The sequence below is a fragment of the Mastigoproctus giganteus genome, chromosome 9, assembly GCF_048544385.1.
Source record: "Mastigoproctus giganteus isolate SK-2022 chromosome 9, ASM4854438v1, whole genome shotgun sequence".
NCBI lineage: Eukaryota > Metazoa > Arthropoda > Arachnida > Uropygi > Thelyphonidae > Mastigoproctus > Mastigoproctus giganteus.
The window spans coordinates 90,095,823-90,119,909 of NC_143583.1; the positions used below are offsets into that span (position 1 = coordinate 90,095,823).

Consider the following 24,087-nt stretch of genomic DNA (forward strand, 5'->3'; position numbering starts at 1 on the left):
AAATCAAGCTAATAAAGCTAAGCAGTCTGCGTTAAATTACAGTGATATTACCGCATCCAAATTAACACACACACAGTAGCATTATAGAAAATATGGAAAAAAATAAAGCTAAGCAGTCTGTGTTAAATTTCAATGATATTACCGCATCCAAATTAACACACACACACACACACACACACACACACACACACACACACACACACACACACACACACACACACACACACACACAAGCAGCATTATATGTTGTTTGGGTAAATGATATGACACAATGTCATATGCCGGTCACCAGGTAATAATTCAACACAAAGCATTAAACTTATTTAACCATTTAAAGGCCCAGGAAGCTGAGCAAATCACCGATACCTTTGTGGCTTCTCACGGTTGGTTTGAGAAATTCAAAAAGCATGCAAGAATTCATGGCATTAAACTGATGGTGAGTCCGCAAGTGCCGACATCCAAGCAGCAGCAGAATTTCCTGCACAACTGCAAGCCGTAACAGAACGAGGAAAATACTCGCAGAATTTGGTATGCTACGTGGATGAAAGCGGGCTATTCTGGAAGTGTTTGCCTTTCAACACTTTCATGGAAAGTGTTGGAAGGCAAACATTCATCTGTCCAAAGTGTTGGACAGATGAGAAAAGAGCTTCCGGGTTTAAAGCAGCCAAGGACCGATTAACACTGTTGTTGGGCACAAATGCATCTGGGGATATGAAGCTAAAACCAATGCTTGTTTACCATTCCAAAACACCTCTAGCTATGAAAGGATTCTCTAAACCTAATTTGCTGGTAATATGGAAATCGAATAGAAAGACTTGGGTGACAATGGACTTGTTTACAGATTGGTTTGTCAACTATTTTTGTCCTGCTGTCCAACATTATTGTGAACGAAATAATTTCGAACTCAAGGCACTTTTGCTATTGGATAATGCACAAGGTCATCCTTCAAATCTTGGCTCACTTCAAACATGCATTCCTGTTGAAGTGCTGTTTCTCCTGCCAAACACAACTTTGCTGCTACAACCAATGGATTAGGGCATTATAGCAGCCTTTCAAGCCTACTATCTGAGATGCTGTTGTTGTTGTTATTTGGTTTTTAGGAGCATTAGCAACTAAGGCCATATTGCTTTGGGGATATGCGGTGGTCATTTCCTGACCTTTCCGCATCCTCCATATTTAGTGGTCACGGGCTCGAATCCCAGTCTAATCAAGAAGCATGTGCTACACACTGCTGCTCCTGGCTACGGAGGCACCATCTGAGATGCAGTCAACTGATTGAGGCTAATGATGAAACCCAACAGTTGATCAAGGATTTATGGAAAAATTACAACATTATGAAGGCAATCAGCAATATCAAAGAAGCCTGGGATGAAGTGACAGGTCAGTGTGTTGATGGTGTCGATGTTGTCACAGAACGTGATGGAGTAGAATGTGAAATTTCTGCAATTAGCACAGAAGTTATTCAAATGGCACATGCAATAGGCTTTGCAGAAGTCGCCGTAGCTGACGTTCAGAATTTATTAAGTAGCCATGGTGAAATACTAATAAATGAGGGACTCCAAGAGTTAACAGAGCAACAAGTAAACAGTTCAGAAAATGAAGAGGTTCCCCCAGAGAGGATATTAACAACAGAGACCTTGTATAACTGTTTAAATGAAGTGACTCAGGCCTTAGATGTCTTATCAGAAAATGATCTTGATTTTCAACGAAGCTGCATTGTGAAGAGATCTGTTTTAAATGCTTTAACTTGTTATAGCGAGATGCTATGCAATCGCAAGAAAAAAGTACGACAGTCGACCATAGATGCATTTTTGAAAAAGTCATAGAGTGAACATTAGTGTTGTTTTATGTTATTTTTCATAATAGGTTTTAAGTTTACTGTTTTACTTGACTCTTGTGAAGTTTTCTTTTAACGTTTTATAATATAATATGTATGTTCTCATTTCAAATAAATTTATTTTTAACAATTTGTACCTCTTTTTTAAGTGAAGGAACATATTCATATTCTTGTTATGATATTTCTACCTCCGATAACAAAGTTTCTTATAACAAACTGAAGTACTTGAATGCATCTATTTCATTAAGTGAGGTATTACTGCAATATAAATAATGTCTTATTAATATGAATACTTATTTGTACGACCTTTGGGCTGTTTGTATATGTATTTTATAATGATTAAAGACAAAAAAAAGTCAACTGATAAATCCATTAGTTTAACTGAAGAAACTGGAATAAGAGAAGTTCCATTTCTGAGTAACTTACTGTCTAATATTATTCGATGCATATTATACAGGGTCCAGTCACATTATTAGGACCACCTACCTAGTATCCAGAATATGCGCCTTCCGCAGCATGCACCGTAGCCAGCCGCCATGGGAGGGACTCAATAAGTCCGCAGAAGGTTGCTACGGGTATCTGTGACCATGCAGACTGCAGTGCACCCCGGAGTTCCTGTAGGTTCCTTTGTGGAGGATCCATCTGTCTGATGTGTTGATCAAGGTGGTCCCATAGATTTTAAATTAGTTTAAGATCTGGGGAATTCGGTGGCCAATGGAGTAGCTTGAAGTCTTCGTCGTGCTCCTCAAACCACTCACAGACAATTCTGGCAACATAACACGGTGCATTGTCTTGCTGATAGATACCATCACCCACAGAGAACACTGTCAACATGTACCGGTGTACCTGATTGGCGACGATCGAGAGGTAACCATTTGCATTCAGGGTGCCTTCAGAGGTATCAGTGGACCCAAGCCACACCATGAAAACATTCCCCAGACCATAACGCCACCCCCACCAGCCTGCCTTCTGCTCACAATCGTGTCCGGGTGTCTGTTCTCGGAGGTTTCATGCCTAATATGCCATCGTCCATCCACTCGGTGGACCAGAAACCATGATTCATCAGAGAAGGCCACCTGTTGCCACTCGGCCGAGGTCCAGTGTCGGTATTGCTGTGCAAACTGACAGCTTTGTGATGAATGGCCTTCAGCACGGGTGTTGTCACCAAGCGTTTGCTCTGGAGCCCAATGCGCAACAGAGTTCGCTGCACTGTTGTGTTGGAGATCTTTCTAGTGGCCCAGTGGTTCATTTGGATGGCCAGTTGAGCAACAGTAGAGCGCCGATCGGTCCTGACCAACCATTTCAGCCGACGTTCACCTCTGGGATCAATGCTGCACGGGACTTCACAATTGACATGTCGGGTCATCAAAACTGTCCCATTTGTCCAGTCTTGATATACTTTCACCACTGCAGCATGTGAGCATTTCACAAAGTGTTTCGGAAATGCTGGCACCCCGGCCCGATAGCCAATGATCATGCCTTTTTCCAGGTCTGATTGGTCACGTGCTTTGCCCATGACAGACGTTGTTACTGTGTTCACAGATGCCGAACTGCCTTATATGCTTGCGGTGTGTGAACTTGACACGTGTGCTGTATGATTCGCTAGGCATGTGTGATGTTTGCATTGGGGTGGTCATAATATTGTGACTGGACTCTGTAGTATATATCTTTATAAAATTCAACGGGCATGGCAAGAAAAATAAGACTAAATATATGAATCATCCTGCTGACAAAAGGTGATAATTCTGGCTCTCATTATCACTTGTTCAGACTTTTTAACATAGTTATTGCATATTGGAAGAAATCTGAAAACATTTAAAATTTTTATTTTATAACACTTTGCATAAAGCAAATCTTAATATATGTTTTTATTTATTTCACAATTATTTCATTAATTTATTTCAGATCTAATTTCTGCTGCTAAGAACGAAGTCCAGAACCTCTCGGAATCAAGAAGGTGCTTCTGGCCCCAAGATTTCTTGTTAAGGCATCGGGTACTGTATATATTTATGTTTTCTTTGTTGTGTTTATAAAAATTAGATAAATTATTTTGAAATTCAATTACCTATATTTTCTTCTCGTTGCTTGTTAAAATACAAAACTCCAAATACTCTTTTCAGTATGTTATTTCTTACAAACCACATTCTGCCATATGTACAAGAGCAAGCCGATTAGTAATGCAAAATTACTCACACATGAATACGGAAGAAGGGAGGAATTTATGATGTACATGTGCTGTACTAACAATTACCCTTCAATACACTTAATGTTATTTTTCTGATGTTTCTAAATGAAGATATAGATGGACAAAGTGACAGCCATTTCTGGCAAGTGTGTGATAAAGTGTCTGTTGAAATCAGGTGATCAGTTGGCCACATCTGTCCATCAAAAACTCCTGGCAGTCTATGGGGACTAGACAATTGATCAAGTAATGCCTTGAGCAAATGCCTTCAGGAAGGTGATTTTGATATCAAGGATAAACCAAGAGCCAGAAGACTAACATCTGTCAAACAGTAAAACGAAGAATTCACTGATCAGCTCATTCAAAATGACAGGTACGTAACCACCAGACAAGTGATGGATACTGCAAAAATGTCAAAGGGAAGTGTTTTGACCATTATACAGACTGGGGCATAGAAAAAGCTGTTCTCTGTGGGTGCCTAAGCTGCTCACATGAGATGATGGCTGCAAGAAAGAGTTCTGTAAAGATCTTCTGGAGAGGTTTGGTGGTAGTTCTGAGTGCTTTAAAGGGGTTGTCATGTGATGACCCAGGGGTCTAATATTATGACCTACAAACCAAATGACAATTTGTGAAATAGGCATGCTCGACATCACCTGTAAACAAAAAGGCAAAACTTTCCAAACCACCAACAAAACTTACGGCCACACAGCGCAGATGACATTGTCAAAGATCGCCCAGCTCGTTGAGCATTAATGCCTCACCCACTCTATGGCCCTGACCTCGCCCCATCAGATTTTTTTTTTTTGGTTGGTTGGTTGGTTGGTTGGTATACTGTAGAAATAGCTGTGTGGTAAGGCGTTTGAGAGTGATATGGAACTCATTTCTGACATTAAACATTGGTGTAAACATCAGCCTTCTGATTTTTACTAAAGTGCATTCACTACCTGGGCAGAATGCTGGAGAAAATGAAGCAAGTGTGGTAGTTCTTACACAGATGATATTTCCAAAAAGTTGAAAGATTGCATTTTTCGTATGTGAAGTATAACTACAATATCTCAAATAATAAAGATGTTACAGCTTATAGTGTGTTACTTAAGGCTGTCACAGACATTCTCTCAAATAACAAGCTAAGCTTGCTACCTAGGAGTCTAAATGAATATCTATGAATATCTCACCTGATATTCAGGTGAGAACACTTGAGTCAAGTGCAACAAATTTCAGCAAAGTCTAGCAGTTCTGCAACAACCAAATCAACAACTTGCACCTTCATAATGGTGGGACTGTTAGTACCCTAAGTATAACCCCATGTGCAAGTCCTGAAGTGCAACACATAGCATACTAGAGAGTTTGCACCTGGTTGGTGCAAGCCAGCATAAGCAGGCTTGCAGTCGAGTTGTGGTTTCCACATCACACACAGGTTTGTTTGTTTGGTTTTTAGGAGCATTAGCAACTAAGGCCATATTGCTCAGGGATATGCGGTGGTCATTCCCTTGACCTTTCCGCATCCTCCGTATTTGGTGGTGACGGGCTCGAACCCCGGTCTAATCAACAAGCGTGTGCTACGCACTGCTGCTCCTTCCCACCTGGCTACGGAGACACCCCACACACAGGAATGCTGCCTATCTGTATTACCAATATTATGTGGTAGATGACTCGCAATATGAATCATCTACCACATAATATTTCCCGGTAATTTATTAATTACGTGGTAGATGAATCACAATTTGAATCATAAACCACATAATATTGCCTGGTGCAATACCGCTAGTTTACTTAATGGAGGCTTGAGGTGGTGAAGGTTTAGTCTCCAGAGCAAAACTCCAGCAACTCCCCCATCTCTCCCATCATGTTGTATGATTGATGTCTTTTGAGGTAATGATGGGCATCATGGCAAAGATCCAATCTTCCTTACATTTCAAGGGTACAACTCTAAAATAGTGTTAACAGATCAGCTGCTAGATAGTTCACCAGACCAAACCTATCGATAACTCTGTAATCCAGATCAGCTAATGTATTATCTAGCTGTATCTACTCAACGAGATAGTGACAGGAGGAGTCCGAGTAGTGTGCATGTGGAGGGGGGGCACTGTCAAAGCCAAGTTATATCAAAAAGCTGCATATATTCTTGGTATGTATTAGAAGATGAAATGCACAAGGCATAATTTCTTATGGGTTTAGGTAATTAACTATATAATATCAGTGTAGATACACCATAGTTTACCCATAAATTTGAACTACGTATGTAGTATTAAAACGATGCCTTTTACACTACATATGTAGTTTCAATTTATGGATAAACTATGGTGTATCTATGCCGATATTATATAGTTAATTCTTGCTATGTATATGCTTATCAAAAAATTCAATTACTTCATACCACATGTCCTCCCCACCTTTTCTCACCACTGAATATATGTTTAATAGTCAAACTAATAGAACAAATGCCTGCAAAAAAGACCTAAACTTCCCAAACACTTCCTTGTCCATTTCACAAATATATGTTGTTTCAGTTCCAATCTTAATGATGTCTATTTCCACTTACAGTCTGCCAAGCCCCCAAATACTTTTTCTGAGAGAATCCCAATTATTGGTTGAATCAACTACTGCTTACCTTGTCCTAATTATTTGGTGTACGATTCCTTTCACTTCAAAGGTGGTAATTGTGCATATGTCCACTCTGTTATTCCCTGTCAGGGAATTAGCAATTTTGAATCTATTCTTTTTGATCTTCTCTAGCTTAAAATCTCTCTCTACCCCCATTCTGTCAAATTCATCTGTCGCCTCTATCATTCATCCAACACCAATAATCACTTGGAACTCTATGACTACTTCTCTTTGAAACTTCACTTTCTCCAGTCAAACTTTCTTAACAGTGAGGTAATTTTCCTTGGATTTTAATGTTCCCAGCTCCAGCTGGCTTTTATTTTCTAGTCACAAGGATCCAGCTGTCCGATATGCCGAGGCTTTTGAAATTACTAATCACCAAATAGAGGTTGTTCATTTACCTACCAGAATACCAGACAATCCTAACCATACACCAAACATTCTTTACCTTTTCTTTCAAACAATCCTTCCTTCTACACCATCGAGATGAGTTGTCCTCTAGTCATCTCAGATCACAACTTAGTGATGGTCTCTACTCCAATGGAGACTTTCTTGTAGCCATTCTCAAACTTGTGTTGTTTGGCATTACAAGAATGCAAAATGGGATAATCTGCAATATTTCTATTCTTCTTTTCCTTGGTTTGGTTACTGTTTTAAATCTTCTGATATCAATGTTCAGATTGTCAAGTGAAATTACTCTTGTACAGATGAAATCCTTTATTCCACACTCTACCTTAAAATCTCATCATTTATCTAGCATTAGCATTAGTAGAGGCATATGATGCAAGAAAGCAAGTGTATGCAGCATCAGCCAAAAAAAAAAAAAAAAACGCTCCGATTTTACCCCTCCGTTCGTTCCAAATACCTGTCCAGCTCAGCCTTAAATTTATTTAGGCTATCACCTTCCACAACAAGGGACAGAAGTCTGTTCCACCAACCAACTACCCGCTGGCTAAAGACAAACTTCCGCACATCTATCCTACATCTGTCTTTCCTCAATTTGAATTTATGCCCTCTCACGTGATTATTCTAAGCAAGAGAAAGAATGCCATCAGCATTGAGCATGCTCAAACCATTCAAGGCTTTATACACCTCAATCAGATCACCTCGCAGGTGCCTAGTCTCCAGACACTGTAATTTGCAAAACTTAAGCCTTTCTTCATAAGAGCAACCTTTTGTTTCATTCACAAATCTTGTTGCCCTTCTCTGTACTCATTCCAACAGCTCTACATCCTTCCTAAAATGAGGCCTCTACACCTGTATACAGTACTCAAGGTGAGGCCTGACCATTGCCTTATACAAGGGGATAACCATCTTCTTATCCCTGCTAGAAAAATTCCTGTATATCATTGACAAGACATCATGAGCTACTCTTGCAGACTGTCTGCACTGCCCAGAAAACTTCATATCTGCCTGCACAATTACCCCCCAGGTCCTTTTTGTTCTCTACCACTGTCAGTGCAGTACCACAGAGCTGATATGTTACTCTGGGGTTATTGCTTCCCATATGTAGTACTTTACATTTGTCAATGTTAAATTTTATTTGCCACCTCTCAGCCCATCTGCTCAATTTTTCTAGATCCTGTTGAAGCAGCGTACTGTCATTAGTGTCCTTAACAACCCTGCCAAACTTTGTATCGTCTGCAAACTTGGACATTAAGCTTGATATACCATCATCAATATCATTTATAAATACAGAAAACAACAATGGATCCAACCCTGAACCCCGAGGGACTCCACTAATAACATTAGTCTGTGTAGAGCAGTGTCCATTAATTACCACTCTCTGTCTTCTCCCACTCAACCATCCCTTTATCCATAGCAGCAATTTGCCTCCAATGCCACACTGCTCCAATTTGTTCAGCTTCCATGTGCAACAGTATCAAAAGCCTTTCTAAGATCCAAATATATGATATCAAAGTTATTCCCTGCATCCAGTTCCCTTGTAACCACATCATAGTATCCAATCAAATTGGTCAGGCAAGACTTTCCCTTAACAAAACCAAGCTGTGTCCGAGCTATAACTGAAGTCTTGTCTAGATGAGCCTGCAGTGCTTCTTTAACCAGTGCCTCCATTAATTTTCCTGGAACAGAAGTTAAAACTAACAAGTCTATAATTACTTGTGTCGCCCTCTGATCCTCCTTTGTGAATTGGGGTCACATTTGCACATCTCCAGTCCATGGGTACCTCCCCTGAGTCCAAAGCAGCTCTCATAATTATGGCTAAGGGTTTGCTTACTTCCTTTGCTGCCTCCTTTAATATAACTGGATAGATCCCACCCACCCCAGGTGCCTTTCTTGTGTTTATGTTCAACAATTTCTCCTCCACTTTCCTCTCAGTTATTACAAAATCATCTAGCTCACTGCCAGAGTTTAATTCACTTCTGGCATTCCCCTCCCTGAATAACTCCTCATGTGTGAATGTAGATGCAAAATAATCAGTTTGTTAGCCACCTGAGCAGGATCATCAACAGTTGAACCATCAATATCCAGTGGACCAATCTGATTTATCCTTTTCCTTCTAGAGTTTACATATGTAAAGAATTCTTTGCTGTTTTTCTTTGCATCCTTTGCCAAAGATTTCTCATAATCTGCCTTTGCCTGCCTAATTTCCTTTGTGACTTGGTTACGGACCATCTTATATCTATCATAATCTTCCATGTCACCCATTAATTTATATGTATCCCATGCATTTTTCTTCTCTGCTACATGTCTCATTAGTTCATCTGACATCCATTTAGGCCTAAACCTTGAACAATATTTCTTAGTTGGTATGTAAAGCCTAGTAGCTTCCAAGATAAATTCTTTGAATGCTTTCCATTTTGAATTTGCTGTCTCAGACCCCCCTAGTCACCTTTACGAAAGCAAAAATCTTTCCCATTACCCCTGATGGTAGTTACCTCTTTGAGTAAATCCCACTTCAGCACACTGTGATCACTGCCACCTAGTGGTTCCTTTATCTGCAGATTCTTAATGCATGAAGAATCACTACTGATAATCAGATCAAGAGTTATTATTCCCTCTAGTTGCCTCCCAAACATGCTGATGTAGAAAACAATCATCCAATAAATCCACAAAAGCCTTGCTAGTGTGCGAGTGACCAACCGATCCCCCAAAATCCCCCATTATAAGACTCTCTGATTTATTGGCCCACTATTTCCCTGTACAGTTTCTTATTATACTCATCAGAGCCATTAGGCCTATAATGCACTCCTACTCTCAATTTTGATCTCCCAATGCTTATGTCATACCAAACTGACTCGATACTGCACTGTCCAGCAATGTCGACTGGCTTCACTTCCTTGGATTTTATGTGTTTCTTAACTAATAGCATAACCCCTCCTCCCTTCCTATAATGTCTATCCTTCCTGTACATGTTATACTCCCCAAATTCCAGTTCTGCATTCCTTATATCTGTGTGACACCATGTCTCTGAAATCCCAACAATATCTGCCTTTGATGTTTTGAGCAATACCTCAAATCTAAACCTTGGTTTTCCAATAAATGTGCTAAGACTGTTCAAGATAAGCATGTTGCATATCACAATTGGCTTGCATCAAAATGTCCTGTTCATTTTCTACTCATATCAAAATTTGCAGCAATTGTAAAGCAGTTATTAATCAGACCAAGCTAGATTTTCGATAAGCTAAGAGTAGAAAATTGATTCTTGTCCAAATGGTAGTCGAGATTCTGGTCTCTTGACAAAGCTACTGGCCACAACTTTTTCTCAATCTCTTTTCAAACCAGTTGGTTCTATTGCCATCTCAACTAAACATAAAGATGACCTTCTAGAATCCTACTTTTCTTCTTACTTGTGTATTGATGATCTTGGTAAACTACCTCCTACCATTCCCAATACATTCCATTCAATGCCTGTTGTGATCTTTAAAAGGACATCAGAAGAATTTTGAACAGTCTTAATACCAAGAAAGCGACAGGTTCTGATGGCATTTCTTCACTTGTTCTGTAAACCTGTGTTCCTGAGATTACCACTGTTCTGTGTTGCCTTTTTCACACTTTCTTATTCCACTGGTGTTTTCCTTTCTGCTTGGAAATCTGATAGTATCCTGACAGTTCCTAAAAACAGTCACAAATCCCTCCCATCCAATTATTGTCCCATTGCACTTGTTTCTATTATTTCTAAAGCAATAAAGAAATCCATTAACCACCAACTCCTAAACTATCTACAAACCTTCCATTTGATCAATGAATGCGAAAATGGATTCCGTTAGTGTCTATCCACTGGTGATATATTGGTTTGTTACCCATATATGGGCAAATTCAATAGAAAAGTTTGGTGAAACTCAAGCAGTTCTTGATGTTTAGAGCTTTCGATCATGTTTGGCATAAAGGACTTTTAAATAAGCTTCCATCTTATGGATTGCCAAATGATTTTTGTATGGTATCCAGTTTTCTTTGACTGCATTCTGCGATTGGTGGTAGACAGTCTCTGTCTTCTAACTTCTCCTGTAATGCTGGTGTTCCCCAACATTCATTTCTTTCTCCCACTCTTTTCCTCTTGACTTTTCTTCCGCTGACTGGAAATCTTATCCGTACTTTTTCTGATGACATCACATTGCATTCCACCTTGAATACACCTTGACCTGCACAAACAGATTCAACTTTTCATAAATCCACAACCAATTCCATAAATGCTGATCTCCAGTGTGGCAAAGATAGCTTAGTTAATTTCGACCCTTCTAAAACTCAGTCCTGTATTATATCTCACAAAAAGGATTCCTCTGCTCCTAAGCTTATCTTCAACACCACTAAGATTTCTAGACAAGACTACATATCTCTATTATGGATTGCCCTGTCTCTCTCTCTCTCTCTCTCTCTCTTGGCATAAGCACATCACAAATATTGCTTCCTCTGTAGCTAAAAAACTGGGTTTTCTGTTTCACTCTCAGTGTTGCTTTTATTCTAAACAACTATCACTATGTATAAATCTGAAATCAACACCATGTAATTCATACCATGTGGGAACAATATTCCGTACCATGGAATACTGTTCCCATATCCTGGGCAGTATCTCCATATCTTCTATCAGGCTTCTAGACTTCATTCAAAAGAGGGTAATTATTTTAATTAATGACCCATCTGTTACAAAGTCTCTCCACTCACTGTCTCTCAAAGACATTGTTTCTACTGCATGCCTTTTCTATAGATACTTCAATGAACACTGTTCTTTTGAAATGGCTTCTATAATTCCCTCTCTCTTCAAAACCAATCTGTGCATGTGTCACAATCAGCATCCTTTTACTGTCTAACTTTAAACTCACAGAACCAACTTTTCTTCTGGATTTATTCCTTCTAGTTTCATTTTTTAAAACAACCTCCCTTCACACACATTTCCTGAAAATTACAATCTACAGAAATTTAAATCTAATGTCAATAAGTGTCTCCTTCCACCCATGCTGATACTAAGTACTATAGGTTTTAATACCATCTGTGTTTGGGAGTTTAAAAAAAAAAAAAAACTTATTGATCTGCACTTGTACATAATGGTCAATTCATGATATAATGAATAAAGTCATGACCTACCTGAGACTGAGAAATGTGGATTTTGTCTCTCAGATAAGTTTCAATATGGTGAAGATGACCACAGACCATATCTCTAATTGCAGGGTCAATCTGATGATGTGTATGAAATCTAGAGACTAATGATACTACATGTGGCTGAAAATAGAAAACATTAGCCAATTATAATAACCTTTCAAAAAGAAGCAAGACAACAAAGACAAACAATAAATTAGACTAATATGTAAGCTGAGTTCTAAGAAATACAAGCATAAAAACTTTCTATCTTCATCACAGATGAACAAAGGAAATACTCATAAATCTCATAAAATTATAATTTCTTGTTTTTTTGCTGAATCATATTGTTTCATGTTATTTTATTATTTTCAATAAAAATGATCCATTACATATAATGTAATTTTTGTATATTTGTAGGACTTTTCATATTACTAATTACAAATCAGAAAAAATCCTATATTGTACCATGTCCTTGAATTTACCTTTGTAAAATATGGTCACCATAATTACTAATTATGCCTTTCGGGTGCATAAGCAGGTAACAATGAAATTTTTTGATTTGTGCTATATACACTGGTGTTCAAAGAAAGTACATCCCCCCCCCCTCAAATTGTAATTGTTGTCTGAATAACGTAAGTACAGTCAGTCCTCGTATAACACGATAGTTGTGTTCCTAGAAACCCTCGTGCAATGCAAAATCGTGCAATATAAACAACAGGCCCTATGGGAAAAATAGGATTAGGTGCCAACCACCCAAGATTGAACACACATTTGTAACCAAAACATTACCAAACACAATAAATAATCGTAATAAAATACTTATGTATTTTATTACGTAAGTTTATTACGACTATTAGGTAATAAAATATTGCTAATGCCTTTGCTTCTATCGTAAGTAAATTTGTTCTTTGTTTGATTTTCTATCCAAACAGATAACAGCCGTTCCATCTCTTCCAATTCTTTGTGTCTTGATCCAATAGATTTTAATTACACTTTGAGTTGTTCCTGCTATGAAAGTTGTTTTTATTTTCTCTGCATTCTTTCTAATTCTCGGCGTTGACACATTTAAGCCTGTAGCACGTGCAATATCACATGGTCTTTCATTTCGCTCAAGGCGTTTCACAATTTCATATTTTCATATTTCCCCGGTGGGCCAGAGGCCAGTGTGATTTTGGCCAATAACGCTAGTATAAGGCCGCTACAAATTTATTTTCCTGGGTAAGAATTTTTGACCCAGTCCGCTGCTATGTATCGATATTGCTTTTCTTTTTCTCTCTGAATCTGTAGTGTCTTCACCAGGACGCTTCCTGTTCACACCTTTTAAGAATTTTACTCATTTTTAGGGAATAAAGCACAATTACAAAATGAGGAGGCACGCTTGATACACGGGCGCCTCCGTAGCCAGGTGGGAAGGAGCAGCAGTGCGTAGTACATGCTTCTTGATTAGACCGGGGTTCGAGCCCGTCACCACCAAATACAAAGCATGCGGAAAGGTCAGGGAATGACCACCGCACCGGAGCAATATGGCCTTAGTTGCTAATGCTCCTAAAAAAAAACCCAACAACAACAACAACAACAGCTTGATACACAAAAACAAAGCTGCGTGCGTGCAGCAACTGAATAAACAACACTGTAAAGGCAGAGACACACTAACACCTCACTAGCTCACATTTCTGGGGGTTACTACCATAAAACAATAAAAACAATTTCCAGTTGTGTTTCTGCTAGTGGAATCTGTTATAAACTCGATCTAATTGCATTTGCGATAATACCGATAGCTGGAATTGTGTGGGTTTTTACGTTATTATGGTGAAATGTGTTTCCCCTTCACTGATATAAAAACAAATCCTGTACATTTTCAGAATCTTCTCTTCATTCCTAAGTTGTGCTCAGTTGGGGTGATTCCGCGTTCGACTGCCGTTTCTTGTAAACACAAAGGCGAATCGTGCATAAGCGAATTCATTTCGTGTTATATACGATAACATTCCCCTATTTATAAATAGTGTGTATGATTGAATTCGTGTAGTATAAACATGTGTTATACGAGGACTGACTGTATATGGCAATATTTCTTACAGATTGCATCAGATAAGATTGACATGCGTAGGTAATGACGTAATACTGCATCAGCTGTTACTTTCTGCTATATAAGCATGCTCTGCAAGAGTTGCAGTCATTCCTTGCTTGTGTCAGGATGGCGAGTTACATGCAGTTGACACCACAAAGAAAGAGTGCTATTGTTGATTACATGTTCTTCCCCTTATATTGCTTATAGAGTTTCTCATAATCAGTCGACAGTCAGTAGATTTCTTTCCAAACTCAAGAATATTGGTTCTGCTGATAGGAAATAAGGAATCTGACACAAATGAGTCACTATGCCAAAACAGGACCGTTTTGAAGCGCTTATGCCTTTAAAACTGTAAAGCTTCTTTGTCTGAGCTGAAAAGAGAATGGGAAGAACATACAGGAGTGGTAGCAAGTGCAGTAACAGTCAGAAGACTTCTCTTCAAAAATGGACTTGTGGCCTGTTGTCCTAAGAAGCCCCTTCTCACACAAAAAATGAAAAAGTCCCGAATAATTTGGTGTAAGGAGCATGTTAAATGGACCCCCGAGCAGTGGAAGTCAGTTATTTTTTCTAATGAGAAGAAATTCAATCTGCATGGCTCTGATGGGAGACAAACGATTCGCCATAGACGTGGTGAAGAATACCGTCCAGACTGTATGGTGTCTAAAGCAAAATTCCCTACCAGCCAAATGATATGGGGGTGCATTTCATATCGCGGAGTAGGTCACCTGCAGTTTATAAAGGTTCCGTAAATGCCAATGGATACCTGGCTATACTGGAAGGCAAATTGCTGCCAACCATCAGAGACCATTTCAACCTGCCAAGTAACTGCATCTTTCAGGACGACTCTGCTTCTTGTCATCGGGAAAGAGGTGTAAGTAGGCACTACTGTAGTTCCTTTAGCTTTATTTCTGCATTAGAGGTTCGACAGTAATGTGTTTACATTTGTTGCAGATGAAAAAATGGTTGGCAGAATGGTCCATTACCTTGCCAGGAAACAGCCCGAACCTGAATCATATAGAGAATTGTTGGCATCATGTAGAATCTGCAGTGGCCAGAAAGAAACCAAAGACCCTTCGTGAACTTCAGGAAGCCATAATTTGTGTTTGGAACCATGAATTATCAGTTGATTATCTTCACAAATTGATCTTGTCAATGCCTTGACGTTGTGCTGCTGTCATCAAGGCCAGAGGTGGTTCAACTAAATATTAGTTTGCACCTGTTGAACTTTTCATTTTGTTTTCCATTTAAAATGATAAACTGAAGCAAATTCTGATAACATTTCAGCCATAATTGTTGTGTTTACCAAAACTGTTGTATAAAGGTTGTGAATGCTCATTTTGGAATATTTTGAGAGCACCTGTCAAATATTACTTAGCTTTGCCTTAACTATTAATAAATATGTTTTGTTTATATTTCTATTTGTGATGCTAGTCATTAATATAACATACCATTGCAAAAAAGGGTTAGAAATGTGAAATTCCTAGATGAAGCACTTTCTTTGAACACCAGTGTATAGTAGTGCCATGCCTTGACTATTTTCATAATGGGTGTTATATTTTCTATGCAATGCAATAAGGATTACTTATTTATTTTACTAGTATAACCCAGGGATGTGAGGCACTTTAATGGGATGTAGACTAACTTGGCCGCAATGTAACAAAATCCCATTTGCCTGAGAGGTTCAAGCAAAGATTTCATTGCTCTTTTCTCCTTCTCAGAATATTCATTTTTTTTTTTTTCAGTTAAACAGGTTTGTTTGTTTATTTGTTTTATGGCGCATTAGCAGTTAAACAGGCAAATATACCATAGACCCATGATTTACATTCCCAATATAGCAGTGCCGTGTGGCCTCAGTTTCCACAGTGTCAATTCATCCCCCCCCCACCCCCAGAAAAAAAAAACTCCGGCCTGAAGCAAAAAATTTGTTGGATATGGATAATGTGGCTGAATTCACTCTCAGGACAGGTGAGGGTAAAATTAAAAAAAATCTGGACCATGCAGAGCTCTAGTTTGAACATCAGGAGGACAAAGTTGCTCATTTATCATGGCCCTACCAATCACCTAATATCAATCCCATTAATATTTGCTGAAGTTTCTAGAATAATGCTTGTGGCAGAGGGAAAATTTCAGCTTCATCCAAACTGCATGAATTGGCAACCTTTCTTGTGGATAAACAGAACTCCTGCAGTTTTCCTGCCATGCCATCAGTGCTGCCTTGGCTGCACATGGTTGGCCCTACACCATAGTGACTGACTACCATTTAGTCGCTACACTATAGCAACTAAATATTAGTTAACCTGGAATTAAAGTTATTTATATTAGTTAACCTGGAATTGTAAACTATCCCATTAAAATTAAAAACAATTACCTGGAATTGTAAGGTATCCCATTCCAACCATTCATCTGTCTGAATATCTGGATCCTCCTTTCCACTTTTTGCTAATAAATACCTAAATTAAGAGAAGAACAATAAAAAATAACATAGACACATATATTACAATATACATAGATACACATATATTATAATATATATATACAGGCACTCCCTGACTTACATAATACTTGACTTATGTAAATTCGACTTTACATAAGCTTTTGCCAGCCAGGGCAAACTGAAAAAAAAAATATGGAAATGTATTTTGCATCCCGTAGGAATAAATGGAAGTACATATCGTAATGTGAACCCAATAACAAAGTTGTTGTTTTTTTGCTAATTTGTTCCAAGAACCCGCCAAAATGAAAGTTAAGTTGAAATTTTTGCTATGTAACTAAGCTATTTATCTCTCTAAAAGGTCATTTTTATAATGGAAATTGTATTAGTTTTATATAAATTTATGTCAAATAAGCACAACACAAAAAAAATCACTTTTAACTATAGGATGCAAAAACAAAAAAAAGTCTAATACGTTTAAAAATGCTACTATTGGCTGGGAGGAAGGGATACATGGTCTGGCCGGAGAATGCATTACACTTTCATTGTTATCATATGTTCCATTATAAGAATCAATTTTGAATGCATATTTAAGAGCATATTTAGAAATAGTTTCTCCTCCATCCTCGACAAATCTGCCTCGATCAACTGTCTAATATTCACTTTCCTAGGTATTAGTACATACCCACTGTCTTATGTTTTAGATTTCCCTTTTTCACCTATCTCTGGAAATACAACACCACACTTAAGTTAGTGCATAATAAACTTGCAACTCCAGCTTAAGGTCTTTCTACAAAAACAGGCTTAGTTGGGCACTATTGTATATCAGCTCCCACTTTGAACTACACTATACTCTTCATTTTTATTTCTCCAAAATTATTAGATTTATCAGGTATGGAGGAGAAATTGTTTCTAAATATACTTACTACCTTTTCACCCTTATGGGGTTCAGGTTCTTTCTTGCCTACTCTATCACCAGTAGCACCACTGTACAATCACTAAGTTTCATCATGCCTTAACTTAATATATCACATATTGGGCTCTATATTCACATACAATATTACACATTTAGCCACATCCAACACAGGGGTACCACCTTCCAAATCTTTCCCCTGGAAGGTTTTTTTTTTTTTTTTTTATGAAACCCCAAACATGAGAGGTATTAGAACCTATAGTACTTAGTACCGTGCTTGGGCTGGAGGTTGAGAAGATGAAAGAAGATATTTGTTAACTTTAATTAGACTTGAACTTCTGTAGACTGTAATTTTCAGGAAATAAGTATGAAGGAGGGTTCTTCCAGAAAATGACAGTTGAATGAATAAACAAGGAAGATGAAAAGTTGGTTATGTGAGTTTGAAGTTGGACAGTAAATGGATGTTGGCGGCATGAATAGAAGCCAATTCAGAAGAACAGTGCCCAGGGAAGTATCTGTAGAAAAGGCATGCAGGAGAAACAGTATGTCTACGAGACAGCAAGTGAAGAGACTTACTGTCTCATAGATGCTGTCATTAATTAACCTAACTACCCTCTTCTGAATGGAATCTAGAAGCCTAAGAGAGATTTTGGGACACAGCCCAAGATGTGGGAACAATATTCCATGGTAGGGCGGATTTGTGATTTGTACAGAGTGAACAGCTGTTTGGAAGAAAAGTAACACTAAGAGCAAAAGAGAAAACCAAGTTTTTTAGATGCAGAGAAAACAATATTTGTAATGTGCATATGTCAAGAGAGATTAGAAGTCAGGGAAATCTCCAAAAGAGATATATCATTTTGACTAGAAATCGGAGTGTCACCAAAGATAAGCATAGGAGCAGAAGAATCCTTTTTTGCAAGATATAAGACAAGACTGAGTTTTAGAAGGATTGAAATCAACTAAGTTGTCTTTGTCCCACTGGAGAATTACCTGGAGATCAGCATTTAAGGAATTGGTAGCGGATATTCGAGAAGTTGAAGTTGATTGAGCAGGGCAAGGTTTCTCAAAATGGAAAGTGGAATGCAATAGTTGCCTACACATACTGGATCCATTCTTCCATTTCATTCATCTACTAACAGAGGCCAACATGTGGTTTTTAGCTTGGACATGGTAAGTGAACTCAGTTTTTTATTTAATTTTTACTTTAAATTTTTGCTTTTGATTTTAGTTATAGCTATTGTGGTCAGTGTTATCATCCATTCTCTGTTGGGTCAATGGTAATCAATACACACTACGAAAATTAAAAATTTTTTAACTATATGAAATATCACTATTTGATAGTATGAACCAGAGCTATAATGCTCAACATGTTCTACATTGATATCAATATTTGTAAAAGAATGATAAATTTACTTAAATATGATATGTAGAACACTTCCATATGACACTCTCCAGAAATTAAAACAAAAACAATTAAAAAAACCAAAAATCTTATTTTACATTAAGAAATAATTAAAAATCGAATGAACACAATTAAAATTCAATTTAACACAATTAAAACTAAGTAAAAAGTTAATTTAAAGAAAAAAATTGCAAAATGATTTTCCTTCCTTACAAGATTTTCAGTTTTTTTTAATTGTTTCCATTTTAATTTCTGGAAAGTATCATACAGAAGTGTTCTACGTATCATATTGAGGTAAACTTTTCTTATTCTTTTACAAATTAGAAATATTACTATAAATTGAATCAAAAAAAATCAGTCAACATGACTACTATTGTTAAACAAAAATGTAAAATATATTAGTATTAACCATATAGTGCAAGGAAACCCAGAGCTTTTTACTGTAACAGCCATAAAAAAAAATAATAAATAAATAAATAAATAATAAAAACATTAAACAGCCTATTTGACCCTCTCCTCGTGTAAGCCTCAATGTACCCATGGATGCAACATATTCCAATAATTAACAACTTGCTGACTGAAGAAAACTTCCCACAATTTAATCTAAACCTCTCCCTTTGTAATTTAAAATTATGGCCCCTAGTTCTGGAATCCAGGGAAATTAATAGAGGCACTGGTTAAAGATGCATTGCAGGATCATCTAGACTTCAGTTATAGCTTGGACACAGCATGGGTTTGTTAAGGGGTAGTCTTGTGTGATCAATTTGATTGGATACTATGATGTAGTCACAAAGGAACTGGATGCAAAGAATAATTTTGATATATATTTGGATCTTAGAAAGGCTTTTTTTGATACTGTTGCACAAATTGGAGCAGTATGGCATTGGAGGCAAATTGCTGCTATGAATAAAGGGATGGTTGCGTGGGAGAAGACAGAGAGTGCTAATCAATGGACACTGCTCTTCGTGGACTAATATTATTAGTGGAGTCCCCCAGGGTTCAGTGTTGGGTCCATTGTTGTTTTCTGTATTCATTAATGATACTGATGACGGTATACCAGGCTTAATGTCCAAGTTTGCAGATGATATGAAGGTTGGTAGGGTTGTTAATGACAGTACACGGCTGCAACAGGATCTAGAAAAGTTGAGCAGATGGGCTGAGAGGTGGCAACTGAAGTTTAACATTGACAAATGTAAAGTATTGCATATGGGAAGCAGTAACCCCAGAGTAACCTATCAACTGTGTGGTACTACATTAACAGTGGCAGAGAGTGAAAAGGACCTGGAGGTAATTGTGCAGGTAGATATGAAGTTTTTTGAGCAGTGCAGACAGTCTGCAAGAGTAGCTCATGGTGTCTTGTCAACAATATATAGGAATTTTTCTAGCAGGAATATGGAGGTGATTATTCCCTTGTATAAGGCAATGGTCAGGCCACACCTTGAGTACTGTATACAGGTGTGGAAGCCTCATTTTAAGAAGGATATAGAGCTGTTGGAACGAGTACAGAGAAGGGCAACAAGATTAGTGAATGGAATAAAGGGTTGCCTTTACAAAGAAAGGCTTAAGTTTTGCAAATTACAGTGTCTGGAGACTAGGAACCTGCAAGGTGATCTGATTGAGGTGTATAAATCTTTGAATGGTTTGAGCATGCTCAATGCTGATGGAATTCTACCTCTTGCTCAGAATAATCGCCTGAGAGGACATAAATTCAAATCGAGGAAAGACAGTTGTAGGATAGATATGCAGAAGTTTGTCTTTAGCCAGCAGGTGGTTGATTGCTGGAACAAACTTCCATCTGTCGTTGTAGAAGTTGATAGCTTAAATAGATTCAAGGCAGAACTAGACAAACATTTGGAGAATGTGAATGGGTGAAATTAGATTTTTTTTTTTTTTTTTTTTTTTTTTGTTTGGCTGATGCTATATAAGCTTGCTTTCTTGCATCATGTGCCTTTGCTAATGCTAATCATTTATAACAGTGAAAATTTCATATTCATTAATTTTACTTTACCTCTCAGAGCCTTATACACCTCAATCAAATCTCTTGTAAGGTCTCGTTTCCAAGATCTGCAGCCCACAAATTCAAGGTCTTTCTTCATACAAGCATCTTTTCACCAATCTCATTAGGCATGCTGCCCATCTTTGGACCCTTTCAAGAAGCTCAATGTCTTTTTTATCAGGTGTGATCTCTATACCTGAACACAGGACAAGTGTGGTCTCACCTGCCCTATACAGTTGTATTGTGACCTATTTCTGCAAACAAATATCAATAAATCATTAAACAGGACACCATGGGTTTTCCTTGACACCTGTCTACACTGATCAGAGATCTTCAAGACTGACCACATCATTACTCCCAAATCTCTTTCTTCCTCTACTGTTTTAATTTCATCCCCACAAAGTGTATAAGTTATTGTGGGATTGCTCAAGTTCCCCAAATGTATAACCTTTATTTCTGTTGCATTAAAAGATAGCTGCCACTTTTCTGACCATCTCTGAAATCTAAGTTGTCTTGAAGAAGCTATATTTTTTATCACTGATCATTAACTACTCTACCAGCCTTGACATGTTCTATCTCCTCATTGATGTCATTTAAGAAAATCAAAAACAAAGGTGGGCCCATACCAATCCTTGGGGAACCCCAATTCTCACATTAGCCCAATCTGAAGAACAACCATTAATCACAACCCTCTGCCTCCTGCCCTGTGGTCATCCTGCAATCCATCTTCCCTCTGATTCCAACATGCTCTAGTTTATACAGTAACCTCTCATGTAGGACTGAGTCAAATACATTGCTGAAATCTTAGCAAACAATGTTGAAATTATTTTTTAGATCCAGCTCATGAGTGACTCTGTCAAAATAGCTAACCAGATTGATTAAATATGACTTTACCTTTAAAAAACCATGCTTTGGTTTTTTTGGCATTCCATGGCCGATGTTTGCCTTGTGGCTTTCTGAAAAGATGTGGCTCAATGGTCAGTCTATTTTAATTTATTTTTGTTTCACAATAGTGGTCAGATTGTAGTGGTTGGATTTTCAGTTCAATTTATATCAATATTTCATACAATTCAGGCCTGATGCCATCAAGGAAGTGCCATTAAATCTGTATTAGATGGCATGGCTTCTAAATTATTTTAAGGATGAATTCCTCCTGCAACACCCTTATTCTTAACTTATTTGTCACCACCTATTTTTGTTGCTATAGTTAATTTACTGCTTTTCTTTGTTTTTGCTTTTTACTAAGCTTGCCATACTGTAGAGGTATTCTTAATAAGCATACTCCAATTATACATATATCAGAAGGGAGCAAATCAGCTTCCAAAACTTCAGACAATCCCTCAGCCCTCAGATCTATTTTGAAATATTCTCCAATAACAAGTGTTTTGAATTTTGTAACATTCTTCATTTGTTCTAATGAAGTTATATTTATTATTGTGTTCTCTCTACAGATATTTCTTCTGCATAACAGATATCATGCCCTTCACACATACATTCATTTGAGGTAACTAATTTTAAAATTTTTCACAAAAATCTTTTTTCACAGTTTCACATTAAACTCAGGTTAGCAATTGTGATCTCCTACAAAGATGTTTTTTTTTTTTTTTTTTTTAATTTTTTTTTTATTTATTATACTAGGCATTCTGTGCCAAAAACAGGCATTCCTGACATATCATACAATACCATTCTTAGAGAAGATACATGAATCTGTTTATACAATATACATAAATACATATATTTAAAACACAGATTCAATTAGACCAGTCCAGTCCAGTAAAGGATACTCAGGAATTACAACTGTATTAGATATAAAGCTCACTAAAATGCCATCAGTCCATCGGCTATAAAAAGTGCACACTGATGAAGTTCAGACTTAACAAAGATGCCACCAGAAAGAACAATCCATGTTAGCTGACTTAATTCAATGAAGCCATGATGGGTTCACCAAAGATGTGCTTTCTACATGAGGTACATCTTGACAGACTGCAAACACTGTTAGCAGCCAGTCCAGATAAACCAAATTAAATCCATCAAGATCACTAAATCAGAATAGCAGAAAGAATTGGACACACAAAATCAACTGTGAGAAATGTCATATGCCAATGGAAGGAAAGTGGTAACCTGATTATTCAACCCAGCCAGATAATCTACAATTAAAAAACCTGAGATATGTCAACAGTTGAAATGTATAATAAGAGTTGTGTGATCTCAGACAAGTACATATGTATGGGTTTTGAAGGTCATTTAAAATAACATGTCCATTAATGCACAAATTGTCTCGAATCCTTCCAGTATGCACTGCCATCTTTTATCTGTAATCTCTTTAAGCAATAATTAGCTTTCTTTTATATGGTTTATGAAGTTCATATTTTTTTTATTATTTAAATGGAAAAATGGACTAAAGATCATCTATTACTTCTAATTATAAGCTTTTTAAAAGTGGAAGGAAGTAAAGCGAGTCTGCTATTCACCTATATAAATTTATACCATCTGTAAATCTAAAATTAGAAAAAAAAAAAAACTGAAACCGAGCTTATTCATGTTCTTGAATCTCTTTTATGTGAGTAATAAAATGAATTAAAAATAAGTGATTCTGAACTTTTTACAAAATATGGAAGGAAACTGGAGCATCTCTGTTCTAACTTTATTTACAATACAGTATATGACCTTATGCAGATCTAGCCTCAGTGTGATACACATTTCAGAATTATATTAGCAGAGTCACAATCTGAATATAACTTTTCTTGTTATGTCTTTACATCAGCAACACTCAAATTTTTTTTTTTTTTTTTTTTTTGTCCTAACTTTTTTCCCATTATATATGGGGTCAGCGTTTTTATTGTTTTGGCATGCAATTTTTATGGCCGGATGTCCTTCCTGACGGCAACCCTCACCCTTTATCTGGGATGGGGATATGCAGTGCTTATTCCCTGACCTTCCGCATCCTCCGTATTTGGTGGTCACGGGCTCGAACCCCGGTCTAATCAAGAAGGGTGTGCTACGCACTACTGCTCCTGCCCACCTGGCTATGAAGGCACCTTCAGCAACACTCCCAATGCTGACACAAAACCAATCATAAGAGCAGATTAGAGACTGACTTTTGGGCAAACTTCTGG

General features: G+C 37.5%; 1 protein-coding gene across 2 annotated transcripts in view; it reads right to left on the bottom strand.

The window, feature by feature from the left end:
* MetRS (methionyl-tRNA synthetase 1) overlaps positions 1-24,087 on the bottom strand; it is a 162,697-nt gene that overhangs the window by 131,822 nt on the left and 6,788 nt on the right. Inside the window, exons 3-4 of one of the 2 annotated variants that reach the window (XM_090381706.1) lie at positions 16,598-16,679; positions 12,173-12,302 (exon numbers count right to left, since the gene is read on the bottom strand). In XM_090381706.1, the coding sequence (XP_090237832.1) occupies positions 12,173-12,302; positions 16,598-16,679 (212 nt within the window). Of the gene's footprint in view, positions 1-12,167; positions 12,303-16,597; positions 16,680-24,087 lie in introns of both variants that reach the window. The other variant, XM_090381705.1, reaches the window with a different exon arrangement.